General features: G+C 46.3%; 1 protein-coding gene across 1 annotated transcript in view; it reads right to left on the bottom strand.

The window, feature by feature from the left end:
• The window catches only part of VAT1L (vesicle amine transport 1 like), a 175,877-nt gene extending 157,964 nt beyond the window's left edge, over positions 1-17,913 (bottom strand). Inside the window, exon 1 of the mRNA XM_032284518.1 lies at positions 17,541-17,913. Coding sequence (XP_032140409.1) covers positions 17,541-17,773 — 233 coding nt within the window. The 5' untranslated portion in view covers positions 17,774-17,913. The remainder of the gene's footprint in view (positions 1-17,540) is intronic.
• Between the last annotated feature and the right edge of the window lie 912 nt (positions 17,914-18,825).

The following is an 18,825-nucleotide window of genomic DNA, read 5'->3' as shown; positions in this document are numbered from 1 at the left end:
TAGAGAAAGATAATCACTCCTAGAGAAAGAAACTCACAGTTTGTAACTGTGTTTCCCAGTTACAAACACAGGACCTCTACACTCAACCAGCACATTGAGCACTCACTGTATGCTATGCAATATACTAGGTAGTGGATGCCCAAAGTTAACAAGGGGCTCCAAATTCTCATGGGGAAACAGAATCATAAAAGCTGATCACAATATGATAATGAGTGGTCTTCTAGAACAACGGTCTCCAACCTTTCTGGCACTAGGGACCAGTTTTATGGAAGACATTTTTTTTTTTACATGGAGCAGGGGTGTGGGGATGGTTTCGAGATGATTCAAGCACATTACATTTCTTATGCACTTTATTTCTGTTATTATTACAGTGTAATATATAATGAAATAATTACACATCTCAGCATAATGTAGAATCAAGTGGAAACCCAGAGCTTGTTTTCCTGCAACTAGATGGTCCCATTTGGGGGTGATGGGAGACAGTGACAGATCATCGGGCATTAGGTTCTCATAAGAAGTGCACAGCCTAGATCCCTCGCATGTGCAGTGCACAATAGGGTTCATGCTCCCGTGAGAATCTGATGCTGCCACTGATCTAGCAGGAGGTGGAGCTCAGGGGGTAACACAAGTGATGGGAAATGGTTCCAAATAGAGATGAAGCTTCACTTGCTTGCCCGCGGATCACCTCCTGTTTGGTGGCCCAGGTCCTAACAGGCCACGGACCAGTACTGGTCCATGGCCCAGGGACCCCTGTTCTAGAGTGTAGGCAAGCGCTCATATAGCCACTATGGAACATGCTAACGTGCAATATAACCATGAAGTCCAAACATCAACATCCAGAAAATTCTCCCCAAAGATTTATTCCTAGTACTCCTCTGCAATCACCAAAGCTAAGTTTAAATCTTTAGCTTTAGCTGTCTGGCTCCTCCTCAAGAGGGTTGCTTGACCTTCGCCCTTGGTTTTTTCATCTCAACAATGGGATAAGTAACATACCCACCTTATGGGATGTTGTGTGGATTGCATGTGACATTGTGTGTAAAACTGAGTACCTCGTACAGTAAATGCTCAATAAATATGAGCTGCTATCTGCATGACTGTCATCACTATAACACAAAGAAAATGCTATAGGTCAGTCTCCTGGGAAAACAGACTCCGAGACTGAGATTTGCACCAAGAGGTCTGAGAGGGAGAGTTCTGGAGGACAACTGGATGGGAAGGAGGGCAGCTGGATGGCGGAGAGGGAGAAGTTGAACTCTAACATACTAGTGAAGAGGTCTCAGTTCATCCTTAGAAAGTTCCAGACATAGTATGGTTCCTTGAGTAATTCTGAATCAAGGCAAAGGGGACTGGGCGTTTGTACGCCCGCATCAACTGGTCGGGAACAAGGGCTGCCCCCAGGGAGGGAGTGCAGACTTGGGCAAGGAGACTTCCTTTGGCTGAGAACAATTCCTCAGGAGAAACCAGCTGTGAGCTGTCAGCTGCCATCACTCCTGGTAGCTGGGGCAGTGAGCGCTGAGATTCTAAAAGGGTGCTTTGGGGCGGTGCACACGAACGCATCCGCTACAAGGAGAGTGGTGTCATCTCTCCTTTCAGGGTTTATTCCCTTGTGATCACAGAGCAGCTGTTGCTGATGGTGAATTTTTATGAGACTACTTTGCTCAGTGGTCCCTGAGGAGGAAAGATCAGTGTTTCTTATAATGAATGGTGCAAAGGCAGGAAAAAGAATGAGATCTTTAAATAAAAACCTGAAAGAATGAGAGGAAAGGGAAAAAAACCTGCTAAGGGAATGGATGTGCCTCTTGCTCTCAGTCTCTCAGCCTCTCTGGCCCCATCCTGCCTTTCCATGGAGGGGAGAAGACAGCAGAGTGGCCAAGGCTTGATTTCTCCCTGGAGCCACCAAGGACCAGCGTCCCCACGGAGAAACAGTCCATTTTTGTTATGACATGACAGCTGTTTCCTAAGATATTTCTGCTGATGAAAGTAATGTTTAGTAAAAACAGTTGTTTCTATAGAAAAAAAGAAACTGAAGATTAGAAAAATAAAAAGATCAAGACATTAAAAAAAGCGGGGGGGTGGTCAGAGGCCATGCGCAGTGGTTCACGCCTGTAACCCCAGCACTTTGGGAGGCTGAGGCCGGCGGATTACCTGAGATCAGAAGTTTGAGACCAGCCTGACCAACATGGTGAAATCCCGTCTCTACTGAAAATACAAAAATTGGCCGGGCATGGTGGCACGTGCCTGTAATCCCAACTACTCAGGAGGCTGAGGCAGGAGAATTGCTAGAACCTGGGAGGTGGAGGTTGCAGTGAGCTGAGATGGGGCCAGTGAAATCCAGCCTGGGTGACAGAGCAAGACGCTATTTATTTATTTATTTATTTATTTTTATTTTTATTTTTTTTGAGACGGAGTTTCGCCCTTGTAACCCAGGCTGGAGTGCAATGGCGTGATCTCGGCTCACCGCAACCTCCGCCTCTTGGGTTCAGGCAATTCTCCTGCCTCAGCCTCCTGAGTAGCTGGGATTACAGGCACGCGCCACCATGCCCAGCTAATTTTTTGTATTTTTAGTAGAGACGGGGTTTCACCATGTTGACCAGGATGATCTCGATCTCTTGACCTCGTGATCCACCCACCTCGGCCTCCCACAGTGCTGGGATTACAGGCTTGAGCCACCGCGCCCGGCCCCAAGACGCTATTTAAAAAAAAAAGGCACAGACTAAGGAAAAAGAAAACAGGAAAAGGAACAAGTAGATAAACTACCAAATAGATAAACTACCAAAATACATGCTGCATTGGTAAACTGCTTGGGGAAAATCTATGAACAATCGCACTCACGGCTTTCTAGGTGTCTGTGGGAAGTCGGAAGTCACAATGCTGGTGGAGAGGCAGGCATCAGGGAAAACACCATTGAATTCCCAACAGGAAGCTTTCACCAGCCCTCTGCCTGGGAACCTTAACGAGCCCCACATTCATGGCTGCCAGTTCTGGGCAGAGCCAAGCAGACCTCCTGTGAGGCTTTGTGCCAAGCAAAAGCAGCAAGGGAAGGTGCGCCCTTTGGTTATTCCATTTGGTTATTCTCCTCTCGTCTTGCTGATGATATGTTCATCAAAGCACTTAACACCCAACCCACGCGAGGTCAAAGAAGCAGATGTTTGATTCATCTTCTCATTGCCCCAGAACTGAAGCTTTTTTTGTTTTTGTTTTTAATCTCAATTGAAAACTTGAAAATGCCTAGGAAAATAGGCATCGATCTTAGAAAATCTAGGGCACAAATCTTCTTTTTTCTTTTTTGATTTGCTCAAGCACCCGTTTTGTTTTCTCAAGACTGTGAGAACAGATTGACGCAAATTTGCTGGGGAAGAGAAAGCTCGCGGTGGCCAAAGCAAGGACACCGTTTATGCAAATCTTATTTGAGAATAGCCAGAACTGTCTTGGATCGGTCTTAGGTTTCACCTGAAGAATCCACCTGTGTTCAATCAGAGGCTGGAAAGGGTACAGTGGGATGCTTAGGCTCCCCACCCAAATAGCTGGCTGTGGCTCTTGACACCGGTCCCCTTGGTGACCAGTTCCACATAACCCTGCCCACCCTCTCTGACCACTGTTTTAAGGTAAACAAGCCACTGCAGCCTTGGGAGACACATAAGAGTTTTCCGACCCATTTGTTTTTATTCATCACTTACCACTTTACATGAGTAGTGCTGGTGTTGCCCCGCCGAGATCCCTTTCTCCATCACCTATGCTGGGAGAAAACTGGGAGAAAAAAGTTCTCTTTGCACTGGGAGTTGATACATTTGTACACAGCAGCTGGGGCTAAAGACCACCACCTTTTCCAGCCTCAGGAAGGAAGCTCATTGTAGCAAAAGCACAGGAAGCTAACCCATGAGGAGAGAGAGGATACAAGATGGAAGGGAAAGGAGAGGGGTAAGCCTAGAATCCCAGGGGCAAGCTCATCACGATGGCCAGCATGGCTAAAATAGAGAGGTGAGGGAGGAAGTGACTTGGCAGTGATGGTAAGGGTAAGATGGCTTGGGATACAGTTGTACGAGTTATTTGTTTCTACGGTGTCTGAGAAAAGAAATACTTTCAGGTCATATGTACAAATTAGTATTTAACACACCTCAGTAGTATTTCCAACAGAGAACAAAACGGCCAAGGAGACATACTGAGAATCTAAATGTCTCGAGCCAGTTTTCAGCAGAGACAGAAAAGCAGGGTCTGAAAGGGTCCGAAACAAGCATTCCTTGATGCTGAGACTAACTCTTTTGACTTTGAGACCCGGAGTTATTTACTCTCAGCCCCTCCTTGGGACACAGCAGGAGGTATTTATTCCTAAGGTTCCCAAAAAGGTTAACATCTTTATTCTCCATGATTGATGTCGACCAGGGCATTGACTCCAAACAGGTGCTCAGCAGTGACTGGTTGCATAGAACATTTAATGTCACCCAGTCTAAATTCAGCAGACCCCTCTGTGTTTTGGGGATTGGCTAGGCACTAATGTCACAACAGTGACAATGACATCCTGCTTTCCGGGACTCAGAGATCAACAAATGAACGGCGACACAGCATGACAGTTCCACACGAGGAGGCTATACAAGAGTCACAGCTAGCTTAGAGAGGGTAGTTCTTAACTCACATGACTGGGATCAGGTTCTTCTCCCAGAAAGTATCGCCGAATGGGCGTGCCCCTTGCTCCTGTACTCTCGGCCTCTCCAGCCCCGTCTCACCTCTCCATGGAGGGGAGAAGATAGAGTGATCATGGCTTGATTTCTCCTCGGAGCCAAAGAAGTACAGGGTCCCCATGGAGAAACAGTCCATTTTTGCTACAACATGACAGTCATTTCCTAAGACATTGCTCTCGATAAAAAAGAATGTTTAGTAAAATGATTGTTTCAACAGGAAAAAAAAGGTGAAGACTTGAACAGCCATGTCCAACAGAACACTCTGCCATGATGGAAATGTTCTGTCCCTGCTGTCCAATGTGGTAGCCACTTGGCCACATGTGGCATTGAACACTTGAGACGCAACTAGTGTGACTAAGGAACTGAACTTTTAATTTTAGTTAAGCCATATTCTAGTCTAATGGAGCATAAGAAGGAGGCAGTAGCAGCATCCTACCCTATTATCTTCCCTGGAGACTGTGAGCAACTTTGGGGCACAGGTCTTGTCTTAAAATCCACCTTTCAATGTTCAGTGCTTAGCACAGGGCACCTTAAAGGGACAAAAAATTTCTTCACTGAAAGTGTAAGCAGGAAAATACCTAGGAATGATTTGAGCTGTCTTCTTTCTCGCTAAAGAAATCACCTCTTAGCCGTGCTTGGCTGGCAGCCCTGCTGTGTCCACTGCTGTCATGGTGAGAAGGAAACTGAGAAGATCAAAGACCTGCCTGATGGATGCGCTTCAAAAAAAAAAAAAAAAAGCCAGGATTTACTCCTGGCAGATAAAAGACTAGATATGAAAGGTGAACAAAGATGGCCAAGAGATGGTAAAAGCAAGGGTTGAAAGTCTGGAAGAGTTTGAAGAGAGCAGGAGAGAGCAGCAGCACCTGCGGGATATACACAGGAAAAGAAAATGTTTGAGGAGGTTTTTGTCCGCGCCATGATACGGATCAACTTTAGTGTTTTCTAAAGGACTCAAGCCTTTGACAGTGCTTTTCAATCGTTTTGGAAGCTGGGTCTCCATTCAAGAGCAAACGGGCCCAGCCATCTGAAGGATACAAAAGGGAAAAAGACTAGGAAAAGGAAAGAAAACGGCTAAAAATGCAAAAGGAAGATGTGGAGTCTCCCAGGTGTGCTGCTGGCTGAAGACAGAGAGGCTGAGGCTCAAAGTGGTGTCAGGGTGAAAACCGCCTTTGCTGCTCATTTCTTATGAAGTAGTAGTCCCAGAGACATGGACTGTCTGTCTCTCCTCCCAGGTAAGAGAAAGCCTTCAAATCTGAAAGGACTGTTTCAGGGACGTGGGCGCATCGATGGCTGCATTATGCATCCCAGGTCCTGGCTGTGAAACCTTATGAGGTCCCCAGTTGGAACCATTTTAGTGAGTTTAACTGAGAGGATAAAGGGAAACCAATTAGAAAATCATTCAGACCAATCATAGGGATGGGAGGTTTAATAGCCCCCCATTAGCTGATTGAACTAGGCATAGCATAGATAAATGAAACGCATTTCTTTCTGATCCTAGATGAAGGATGCCTTTTGTTTTTATGAAAGTGGGTACTTTGATGGATAGTCTGGTCAAAGATACAAGTGTGTCTGTGTTGGGAGGAGGGGCAGGAGCTATGGAGATTGCAGTTTGAAAGTTTCACTAGAGGCCAGGCGCGGTGGCTCATGCCTGTAATCCCAGCACTTTGGGAGACTGAGGTGGGCAGATCATGTGGTCAGGAGATCGAGACCATCCTGGCCAATACAGTGAAACATCAACTCTAGTAAAAATACAAAAAAATTAGCTGAGCGTGGTGGCGCACACCTGTAGTCCCAGCTACTCAGGAGGCTGAGGCAGGAGAATTGCTTGAACCCAGGAGGCGGAGATTGCAGTGAGCCAAGATAGTGTCACTGCACTACAGCCTGGGTGACAGAGTGAGACTCTTGTCTCAAAAAAAAAAAAAAGTCTCACCAGAGCTCCCTTGAATCATATAGCTCAGACGATCGGGGGCAGGGGGGCTGTCCTGCAATGTGTTTATTTGCATGACGGACAGCTATGTCTTCTGAGAACAACAAACCTCATCCTAAGTGAAGAGTGAGTTGGAGAATACAGCCCTGGATGAAGCTGGCTGGGGTCTAACAGTGGAGAGCTGGATTCTGAACGTAGTTATTTCCTACCACTCAGGCTCCCTTTCAGTTCCAAGGGCTCCTGTCCAGAACAGAGCAGGGAAAAGCAGGGTCAAGAAGCGTTAAAAGTGTGGGCCCTGGAGAGTGACAAACTGGTTTGAAGCCAAGCTTTCTGTAGCTTATTTGTGTGATAGTTAGCAAGTTCCTTCACCTCCTTGATCCTGTTTTTTCATCTGTAAAGTGCTTGGTATCACCGAGCTCACCATAAAACACTTAGCATAGAGCTTGTGGTACATGGAAAGTACTCAGTAAAGGCTATTATGGGGCCGGGCGCAATGGTTCACACATGTAATCCCAGCAATTTGGGAGGCCAAAGCAGGCAGATCACTTGAGGTCAGGAGTTCAAGACCAGCCTGGCCAACATGGTAAAACGCCATCTCTACTAAAATATAAAAATTAGCCAGGCGTGGTGGTGCATGCCTGTAATCCCAGCTGCTAGGGAGGCTGAGGCAGGAGAATCACTTTAACCTGGGAGGCGGCAGTTGCAGTGAACTGAGATCACACCACTGTACTCCACCCTGGGCAACATAGACTCTGCCTCAAAAAATCAAAACCAAAATAAGGCTATTAAGATAATAGTGAAATATAATTAATGTATCTTTCCTATTAATTCCAAACAGTGGAAGCATTAAATATACAAGGTAGCATGTGCTGCTTTGTAACCTTCATTAGGGGAAAATGAGCCGCAACCCAAGCAGGGAGCCTGAATTTCTATCTGGAACAGGGAGAAAATGGGGACATATTCTGGGTAGCTTTAGTGTATGGCAGCAGGAAAAGAACAAGGCGATAGGAAAGGTTTAGGATCATTTGGGGAACCAGGAGGACTGTGTTTCTGAGGACCTCTGCAACACCTCCTAGGCCACCCCTGAAACTATCTGTGGGTATTGAAGGGTGCCGTTTGGGGGGCCTGACATTCACAAAAGGTAGGGACATAGTCGTAGAAATACAGTTTGTTTTATGATTTTAACATGCAGGTTGGTAGGCCTTAGAGTCCCCAGGTATACATTACAATCCCATGTATTTTGGGGTGCAATACATGGAGAGGAAGAGAGGGAGATCTCTAGGAGCTGATATGTGATTTGCAAAGGACCAAATTCCTTCCTTAATACAGGAAAACTGGGAGAAAATAAGTTCTCTTTGCACTGGGTGTTGCTAAATTTGTACAAGGCAGCTGGAGCTAAAGGCCACCACCTTTTCCAGCCTCAGGAGCACATGAAACTGACTCATGAGGGGAGAGAGGATAAAAGATGGAAGGGGAAGGAGAGGAGAAAGCCTAGAATCCCAGAGACAAACTTATCAGATGGCCAGCAGGGCTGAAATAAAGAGAGAAGTCAGGGAGGAAGACAGCGGCCTTCCTTCTAAAGATCTCTGAGCCTGGTCCAGTTTCCAGCACACAGTAGGAGCACAGTGCAGTTTGGTTTCATTTCCTCTCTTGTTCCTTCAGGAATTAATCTTGATCTTCTTGGATATGTCATGACACAGTGGCACATCCTGCTTGAGCTACTTTTGATATCAGGGTTTGTACTCTTTGGAAGAGACAGGTGGAGTCTGAATGAGGGACTCCATTCAAAAAACTTTATGAAGCACGGAGGGACCTTTTAACGTCCTATTTCTTTGTACCTCCTCCACACCATGAATACCTATCAAACACATCTATTTGACACACACTTCTTTTATTCATTCATTGAACAAATATGAAATGTGTCAACATCCTTGCTAGGCACTTTAGGTGCATTATCTTTCTCTATACCCACACAAAAAAATTTACCCCATACATGATATTATTGTACCCATATTACAGATGAGCAAACTGAGATTTGAAAAGACTAAATCATTTTTCCAAGGTTATACAGGTTGCTAAAATGATCAGAGCCAGGATTTGAATCCAGGCTTGCTTTACTTCACACATTCACTATTTTATAACCAAGAAGCATACTACCTTTCATCTGGTTTGAGTGTGTGGCCGGTGCCAGGTTAAGAAATGAATCACTGTCATCCCTTGCTCAGAAGATAATTATCCTGGATTAGGCTCTGGGGACCATAGTTAATTAGAGAAATCGGGGGTGAGAGGACCCAATGCTTTGGCTTTGGGTTTTGTTTGGTGAAGGACTGTTTAGTATGTTCCTGGCTCCAGGAAAAAGCTGGGGATGAGGCGTCAGGGGTCATTGACAGGAGATTGAGGACAGACACTGACTGCATGCTCTCATCAAGAAAATATCACGTTCAAAGATGAAACAGCTTCTTTCACTGGAACATCGATTATGTTCTTCTGGGCCTTCCAACATAAAATTCACTCATTTTCATACCATGGCTCCAACCGATTTTCTGTATGAGATCACACACAGAGGAATCAAACTAATTTGAGATTACATGCTCACCACCCTTTCCTGTGAAGAGTCTCTTCGTTTATTACACTTTTTCTTCTGTGACAAATGCCAAGATGTCCAAAAGGTGCTCTTAGGAAAAGGAAGTCCCAGGAACTTGGGTGTCATTGGGGCACTATTTCTTCATGCCTGGGTGAGCTCTGCTGTCAGTGTTGAGTGTCAGTGATGTGCCCACGGTGTGGGATTTGACTCTTTGAATGAGAGTGAACCAAGCTCCAGAGGCTGGATTGTCTACACACACCCAGCTAGCAAAGAAATCCCTGCAGCAACCCATGGTTGGGGATGCAGGGGGCTGGTGGGAGGACAGCAATAGGTAAGTCAAAATCTATTCCTAACCCTGAAAATTGGATGGCTTTGAAAGCGAGCATCCCTTAAAAAAAAATTGCAGGGCACAGTGGCTCATACTTGTAATCCAAGCACTTTGGGAGGCCAAGGCAAGCGGATTACCTGAGGTCCGGAGTTCAATGGTGAAACCCTGTCTCTGCTAAAAATACAAAAATTAGCCAGGTGTGGTGGTGCATGCCTGTAATCCCAGCTACTCAGGAGGCTGAGCCAGGAGATTCACTTGAACCTGAGAGGTGGAGGATGCAGTGAGGCAAGATTGCACCATTGCACTCCAGCCTGGGCAACAACAATGAAACTCTGTCTCAAAAAAAAAAAAAAGGAAAAAAAATTGCCAGGTGGCGTGGCTTATGCCTGTAATCCCAGCACTTTGGGAGGCCGAGGCAGGCAGATCACCTGACATCAGGAGTTCGAGACCGGCTGGCCAACATGGTGAAACCCAGTCTCTACTAAAAATATAAAAATTAGCTGAGAATGGTGGCAGGTGCCTGTAATCCCAGCTACCTGGGGGGGCTGAGGCAGGAGAATCACTTGAACTTGGTAGGAGGAGGTTGTGGTGAGCTGAAATTGTGCCACTGCACTCCTGCTTGGGCAACAGAGTGAGACTCTGTCTCAAACAATAAAAAATAAAAAAAAAAAAGAGAGCCGCCGGGACTGGTGGCTAAACACATTGATCACAAAACTTTGGGAGGCCGTGTAACCCATGTCTGTCTGCCTGAAACCAAAGCCCAGCACTTTTCAAAGGACAAGCGGCTTCGTACTCATCTGCATGGATTCCCTACCAATGCTAGTTGATCAACTAGGTGGAACGAATGAACCTTTTCTGAATGGACCCATCCACCTTCATTCCTGCTTTTCCTTCAGGCTCTTCCTTTTGATCCCAGCTTATTTTTAATTCCATACTTTCAACCGCCCAAAAGTTTTAATCCCGAAGAAATACCTACTGCAAACAAGTCATCAGAATTATGACAACAGTGTTGATTTTTAGCAAATTAAAATATTCTAAATGGCATATTTAGGCTATTGTTAAGCTGTTAATAAGCTGTTAAGCTATTTGCCATTTACTTCACTTTTATTTTCTGAAATTATTTCTACTTGGATGAATCCTATTTCATGTAAAGTATTATTATAACAAATCTTTTTTTTTTTTTTTGAGACGGAGTTTCGCTCTTGTTACCCAGGCTGGAGTGCAATGGCGCGATCTCGGCTCACCGCAACCTCCGCCTCCTGGGTTCAGGCAATTCTCCTGCCTCAGCCTCCTGAGTAGCTGGGATTACAGGCACGTGCCACCATGCCCAGCTAATGTTTTGTATTTTTAGTAGAGACAGGGTTTCACCATGTTGACCAGGATGGTCTCGATCTCTTGACCTCGTGATCCACCTGCCTCGGCCTCCCAAAGTGCTGGGATTACAGGCTTGAGTATTATAACAAATCTTAACTCCTGAATCTTTTTTTCCCTCCATTGTAAATTCTACCAATTGTTGCTTCTGTTAGTGGGGTTATTCTTTGGTGGGTATTATTATTACATTTTAGCAGCAGAATGGAAAAACTGGAAGACAGAAATATGTGAAGATACAGACTGAGGGAGAAGGGACACAAAAAAGAGAAAAAACTAAGGCTTCTGTAGTGACAGTGAGATCAAAATATTCTCAGGGGGCAAGATGGTTAAGTATGAACAGTGGGTTCAAGTGAAGGGGTCAGAGCATATTTCTTTGTTCTTATGAGATAGAAGAATCAGTGATTCTAGGTTTCCTTTCCTCTTCAAATCACCAGGAAAGCAAGAAGTCCAATTTCATTATTGGATAAAGAGTGGATGGTGTCACTATCCCCAGTCCTCATCCACAAGGACTCAGTTGATAGGAGAATGCAAATTTCATTAAATAAAAATGACCCCAGAGCTAGCACGTCCATGTTCTCATCATCAAATGAGGCTTAAATGTGACTCAGCATGGAGTCATCCTTTCCTGTCAAATCCAGACGCTTCCATCCCATACAGAGTGATTCAGAACACATTGTTCCAATCTCCATGTCAGAGTGGCTCCTGGCTTGGCTATTAGAAACCCTCTGAGGAATGTCTCAGTTTTACAAACATCTGTGTCACTTAACCTCATGGACTCTGCTTGTTTATCTGAATAAACACAGGGAATATCACATTGGCCATCTTTCATTGCATCAACCTTACTAGTGACAGTTTAATGCTCTGCTGTTTTGGGATAACTTATACTCAATTTGCCAATGTAGCAATGGCCCGATCAAGGTAAAGGAGGCAGAGGAAGAAACGCCAGTCTCTTGAGTGGATTCAAGGAGTGGCGATTGTCTTTAATCAGCATGGGTGTTCTGGGTCACTCCATTTAGATGGATCCCCCAAAGCATCCCACATACTGTATCCCATGAGTGTAGACAAAATGGATGTGGTACAGAGACACAGTGGCTGTTTTGGGGTGGGAGGCAGGATGGTACTGTGCAATTTTGAGTCTTACCCGTTGTACTTCAAATCAGTCAAATACATTCCTGGCTCTTTTTCTGTATTCCTGTCTCTGTGTCTGTCTGCCTCTCCATGTCTCTTGGTCTCTCATGATTTGTGTGTGTCTCTCTCTGTCTCTTTCACTTTTATGTCTTTGTCACTGTGTCTCTCTGACTCTCCAAAATGTAAAGAGCCCAGGAAGAAGGCACACTTGCGTTGTCACATGGCTCTTCCACTTAGTGGTTTGTGATCCTGATGGGACTGTGAATGTCAGTTTTCTCATCTTTAATTGGAGATGGCAATACCGATTTTGTTGAGTTGCCATTAGGATGAAATGAAACAAAGAGTGTATTACAACCAGCTCATTTCCTGGCTCATAATAACTTGCCAATACGGTTAGTTTCTTCCCTATCTCCCATTTACTGTACCCTCATGACATACGTATTAGAGTCCCACCAATCTGGTAGCTTTCTTCCGGTGTGGCCTGCCCTCAGCCCATTCTTAGATCAGCCAATGGAACCATGACTGGCTGGAACTGTTTTTCATCCAATTGCTTTCCAGCAGTTTCATGTAGCCTCTTGCTGTAAATCACTCTGGGAAAATAAATGTCCCTAATCCATTAGTGCCCTTCTACTGCAAGCCAATTTGAGCCACAAACCAGAGAAGGTTTGTTAATGGCCACTTAAATACATTCCTGCAGCCCAACCTGGAGACCCTCTGCCAGACTAAAATCCTAGCAGCCCCTGTCCAAGAGACACTCGACTGTGACAAGACTGATGTCAGCATGGCACAGTTCTGACTCGTATCTGTTAGGGGCAAACCACACACCTTAAGACAGTCCCAGTTTATGATTGTAGCTTCGCCTATCTAGGAGTAATTCTAAATAGTGCCCCGTTTGCTTTCAGATGAGGTCCAGTTTGTTTGAAACCAGCCTGATCAACATAGTGAGACTCTGTCTCTACAAAAAACGCATTAAAGAAAATTCGCTGGGCATGGTGGCACATGCTTGTGGTCCCACCTACACAGGAAGCCAAGACAGTGGAGGATCACTTGGGCCAGGGAGATCAAGGTGTAGTGAATCGTGATCACACCACTGCGCTTCAGCATGGGTGACAGAGCAAGACCCTGTCTCAAAATATAAGAGTTCCAGTTTGAATAATAAACTATTATAAAGTATCTACGGTAACCATAAGTAAAAGTTTAGATAATAACGGTTATCATTTTTTGACTACTTGCTATGCACCAGGCATCCTTATAAAGGTTTGTATATGGCCTGTCATTTAAACTTCATTACAATACTGTGAAGGGGGATGCTATTGTTATCTCCATTTTATAGTCCAGGAAACAGAAGTTTGTTAACATGTTCTTAACAACAACATGGCCAAGGCCAACCAGAAGGCATTGTTTGTACCTCACCCAGTTCCCGTCTGTGGGTAGTGTGCCCATCTCCAAACTGCCGGAAGTCTTGGCTGCTCAAGGCTCAGAGCCGTCCCCTTCCTAGGGAATTTTGCTCAGTCAAATGGAAGCCAACTCTGCTTAAGAGGCACCATGTCCCCACTTAGAAAGCAGCCCACAGCCAATGACACACAAGCTTCCCTCTGTTCGTTGCTTTAAGGTGGAACTGACTGCAGTGAGATCCAGCTAAGACCACATCCTTCCTTAGCTCCTTCCTCTGCTCTAGCCTGCTTCCCTTGCTCCCATAATCCTAAAAGCATGCTTTCAATAAGCCACCTGAGACCTAAGACGTCCAGTTAGCAAGTTGCAGAGCTGGGACTCATATCTTTCTTTTTTTTTGAGTCGGAGTTTCGCTCTTGTTACCCAGGCTGGAGTGCAATGGCGCGATCTCGGCTCACCGCAACCTCCGCCTCCTGGGTTCAGGCAATTCTCCTGCCTCAGCCTCCTGAGTAGCTGGGATTACAGGCACGCGCCACCATGCCCAGCTAATTTTTTGTATTTTTAGTAGAGACGGGGTTTCACCATGTTGACCAGGATGGTCTCGATCCCTTGACCTCGTGATCCACCCGCCTCGGCCTCCCAAAGTGCTGGGATTACAGGCGTGAGCCACTGCGCCCGGCCGCTGGGACTCGTATCTAGGAAATGCTCTTAATCACTAAGCAGATGTGACATGATATTGCCTATACATGATTAAAATGATGGCCTCCAAGTTGTCAGGTCACCAAGCAGCATGTACCACATTGGTCTAGATATGGCAACAACGATAGTCACAAAGAATACTACTTACCAAATGCTGACATCAGGCCAGTCTCTTTATTGCATCTGACTCTCTCAACAACACCATGAGGTTCATCTTAGTATCCCCACTTTCAGATAATGTATGGGAAGTTTGGAGACATTGAGACACGTCCCCCAATGTTACATGGACAGGAAGAGGGGAGGCTTAAGCTTATATCCAAGTCCATGTTTCTTCACAGGCCACATGCTTTTTCCACCTGATCACTCAAGCCTCTTGTGGCATAAAGTCTTCAATGAATAATTGGTGAAATCGATCTTCCATCAAAACTGACATTCCAGAAAAAATTTACACAGAAGACTCTGCTATCCCTCCAACCTTAGCCCCAGCAACAGTTCTTTTTGAGCTGCATTTGACCAAAACGTCTCCACTTTCCGGAGAAAGCCATACTACGTTAGGGATAGCCAGAGAGTATTCTCTTAAGCCAGACATAAAAAGAGCAAAGGAATCATCTTTGGTGGAGAAAGGAAAGAAAGTGAAACCACATGCTAAAGAAAGAATCGCATTTCTTATGGCTTTTCCACCAAATGAGACAAAACGGAATAAAAGGAAAACAGCAAAGATTTAAGGAGAAGAGGATTCAAAACCTAACTCTACTGTTCTGTGATGTTTTTGGCAAATGACTCAATGTTTCCAAGCCTCAATTTGCTCTTCTGTTCTATAGGAAAAATACCCATGTCATTGGCCCATGAATGAAAGAGGGTAAATGATATAAAACAAATATTTCTTTGTGCCTCATCTCTTCCATTTTCATAAAATTTATAGCCAGCTGGGACCGTCATTCCAGGTTTAACTAATACTGGTTCAAATGGACTATGCTTTATTCTAAGCAAAAAGCATATCCTATTATGACGAAAAGGTTTCTATTAAAAATAGAGAGCAGATAAAAGGGAGACCTTCATCCAGGAAGCCATCAGCTGATTCATAAAAATACAGAATGAGTCATCCTGGTTCCCAAGGCTAAAACTTATAATCAATGGGCATGTCTGACCAGCCAATCCCAGCCCAGGGGAGAAGGAGCTGACCAGTGGGCCATCTTTACAAGCCTATTCCAATCCTTCCTTGTAAAACCATTAACTCTGCTTCCAGCTTGGTGAAAAGAAAATCAATCTGGGCTATTTGCAACACTGTATTGCAAATGTACCCGCAGCCTGGTTGGCTTTCTGAACAACTGGGGTGGGGGAAGTGCAGTGATTCCTCTGTGTGTGTGTGTGTGTGTGTGTGTGTGTGTGTGTGTGTGTGTGTGTTCAGCTCCACTGAAGAACAGGCTTGTGCATCTCGCTTTGAAAATCAATCTCTTGGCCTTCATCTTGACATTTATTATTTCAAAATGCTTCAGTTCCTATCAGCAATTATGCCATTAGCATAAGACTGGAAAACACAGACCCATGTGTACTGCAGATGATGCTCTTTCTTTTAAAAAATAGTTTTATCATTTTCACTCTCTAAATATATAGTTTAACATAGAATCCTAGATGCCAATCCTCAATTTGGATGAAGAGTCATAAATTACATACACATACATAAGTAACTGTATGTATAATTGTATATATGTATATACATATATATGTATAAGTGTGTGTATATAGATAATATTTTTTATGAAGCAGTTAAGGAAGGAGAATTCTAAATACATGATTTTAATTTTACTAAGCAAAAGCTCTTTCACCAGCAAGTGAAGAAAAATAATTACCCAACAATCCCCCTCCAGGCTCTTTCCTCCATCCATGCATTCGGCGATAACTTATTTAGGATATGAGTGCGCCAAACAGCGTGCTAAGCATTGTAGGGTAGGGGAATGGGTTAGGTTTTGGAGATTTAACTGTGAAAGGGCAGTATAAGCTCTCCTTCTGGGATCAAACAACTTGGTTCAATAAGAGTTCATTGCATAGGATCCTCCGGTTTGCAAAAGCCTCTTCCCTTACCCTGAATTCCCCACAGAGGCCCACGAGTGGTGTTCAGAGTCAAACCTGACCAGCTGCATACGTGAGCAGCAAGGCAGGGATCGGCGCCTGCCTCCCCCACTAGCTGCCTTTTGATCTGGCAAATAAAACCTGCGTGTGCTGTCAAGGTAGTGAAGGGGAGGGACTCTCCTTTGCATTTCTCTTGCCCCTAGATCAGGTCTAAATCTTGGGTTTCTGATGTAACCTAGGAGTTGCTGCTTTGGAGAGCAGTGTGTATTGGGATGGCGAGGAGGGACTCAAGGAATAGGCTCGTCTTACCGTGATAACAGCAAGTTCCCCTTACAAGTTTAACATGCAAACCTAGTGTTGGGTCCAGTCTGCCTCTGCCGGTTAAGCCCTTTCCAGAACTTCAGAGAAATGATCTTACAGTGCCCGCACACAGAGACGCTTAAACTCTCCCGGGGAACGGGGAATCTCGGCTGAGCGTGAGGGCCTAGAGAAGTTGCCCCAGGGCGAATGGAGAGTAGAGGGCAGCTTAAAGAGCTGAGCTCCTTCTGAGACGGGAACAGGAATTCCGGGGAGACTGATCATGGTTTTTACCCCTCTCGGAAAAACAGAGAATGCATAGGGGGATGGAGAGGGTTGTGCTGCAGCCCTGGCCTCCCCCTTCACCAAGCCTGGATGCACCGTACGAACCCTCTTGCTTTCTAGTTCCTTTCCCCGCCAGGCTACGGGGAAGAAAGAGTGCAGGACACGAGACCCAGCCCTACACCCTGTCTCAGGCCCGTCGGGACAACAGCACAGAGGTGAAAAAAAGATCGGGTATCAAATTCCCGGCCAAGCCACTTAGTGGCAGCTGAGTGATCTTAGGCAAATCACTCATTCTCTCTGACAGGCGGCTTTCTTACCTGTAAGGGGATCATGATGGCACCTGACTTATTAGGTCCCAGGAAGTATTAATAAGATCGCACGTGTTAAACTACAAACGGCGGCTGGCACAGAGTGGGTGCGCGGTTCTTAATACATGTATTTTTAATTGTGTTAACTATCAACCCCCCTATGCAGAAGCTGAGTTGTCCTCTGAGACTGAGCACTCCCGCAGCGCAGTCTTCCAGACCCAAGGTGCTGGGCGCCAGCATTCTCCCCGCGCCCAGGAGCTCATATTCTCTTCCCGTCACCCCTAGATCTGGCTTGGGGAGGCCACCCCTCTGCATCCTCCCCAGCTTTGGCAGGGGGAGGCTCTGAGACCCGGGTGAGGGCGCGGAGCGGGTACGCGCGGCCGCTCTACCGGGGCAGCATCCACGGCTCTCCCACCCCCTCCCCAGCGCCCAGCGCGCAAAAAGAGAGAAAGCGAGAAAGGCGCGGATACTGGACCAGGCTTTGACGCGGATCTTGAGCTCGCCGTCCTGAGGCTCGGGCATGGCCTTCCTGGAGAGCCGCAGCTTGTTGAGCCCCCCGAAGCCGGCCAGCACCACCGCGCGCATCTCCTGGGCGTCCCCGAGGCGGTGCGAGCCGTCGCCGCCGCCGCCCTCCGCCGGCTCCTTGCCTGCCTCCTTCTCGATCATTTGTTCGGTCTCCTCTGCCTTCTCCACGCCTTCCTTGGCCATGGCGCTTGAGGGCGCGGGGCGCACGGGCTGCGGTGGCTGCGGCGCTGGGGGATTGGGGCTCCTGTTCCGCGGGTTCCTCCTGTTGAATGTGGGATGCTCGACTGTGCAATGGCTGCAGCCTCTGCGAGCGCCGCCGCGGTCCACAGCCTCCGCCGTAATCCTCACAAGAGCCGTGTCCCTAAGCGCTCCACCCCGCCCCAGCCCTCTTTCCTGCCCAAATGAAGCCTCAACTCCAGTTCCTGAAATAGTTCCGAATTAGACTCAGGATTATGGCCCCAAACCCAGATTTACCGAAGATCTCTGACTAAAATGAGCCTAGAGAGGCCACCTTGTCATCCCACCACCCGTGGCTCCAGTACTTGGTTATATACGGCACAGACTCGGGTGCCTTGAAATGGACAGAGATGAATGCCTGGGCCTGGCGGATGCCTTCCCGCGACAAGGTTGCCCTCTCTCCCTCCCATCTGCGGGGCTGGGCGGGATAGCCGGGAAATCGGGTGGTTTCTCAAACAGCCAGTTCTGGGCAGAAGGGCGGAGAGGTTTGGAAAGCAGAGAACTAGAGACTCGGCTCACTGCCCTGTAGAGCACAGTCCGGGGTCTTTTTCCCCGGACCTGCAGGGTCAGCCGGGATGCTCTTTCCTGGGTGTCACCAGGAGCTTCCTTACGATGGCGAATTCTCACCACACACACCATTTCGGGCCATTAAGGAGGTTCCAGACGAGAATCCTGTACCAGAAAGGATTCGTGTTCTGATCCCCAGTAGACCAACGTGTGTGTGTGCGCTCTCCAACACGCACGCACATACACAGAGTAGTAACTGGTATTTTGTTTTATCAGGCTCTTTAAAAAAAAAAAAAAAGAGCTCATAGAAAAACCTGGTTTTTCTGAAATAAAATGATGGTGAAGGAGGTGGTTTTCCGAGGGCAGTTTAAGGACAGAGAGGCAGTGTAGGACTAGGTCTATATTCTATTATACTTGCAATGCCATTGCCAGCCTTGAGAGCTTGGGCAACTCCTTCAACCTTCCTGAGCCTCAACACCCTCATCTATAAA

Source organism: Sapajus apella, unplaced genomic scaffold (assembly GCF_009761245.1).
Source record: "Sapajus apella isolate SASKATOON/1434 unplaced genomic scaffold, GSC_monkey_1.0 scaffold15, whole genome shotgun sequence".
In the NCBI taxonomy this organism is placed as follows: Eukaryota; Metazoa; Chordata; class Mammalia; order Primates; family Cebidae; genus Sapajus; species Sapajus apella.
Note: the sequence above shows the minus strand (reverse complement) of the source record. Positions and strands in the feature narration are given on the sequence as shown.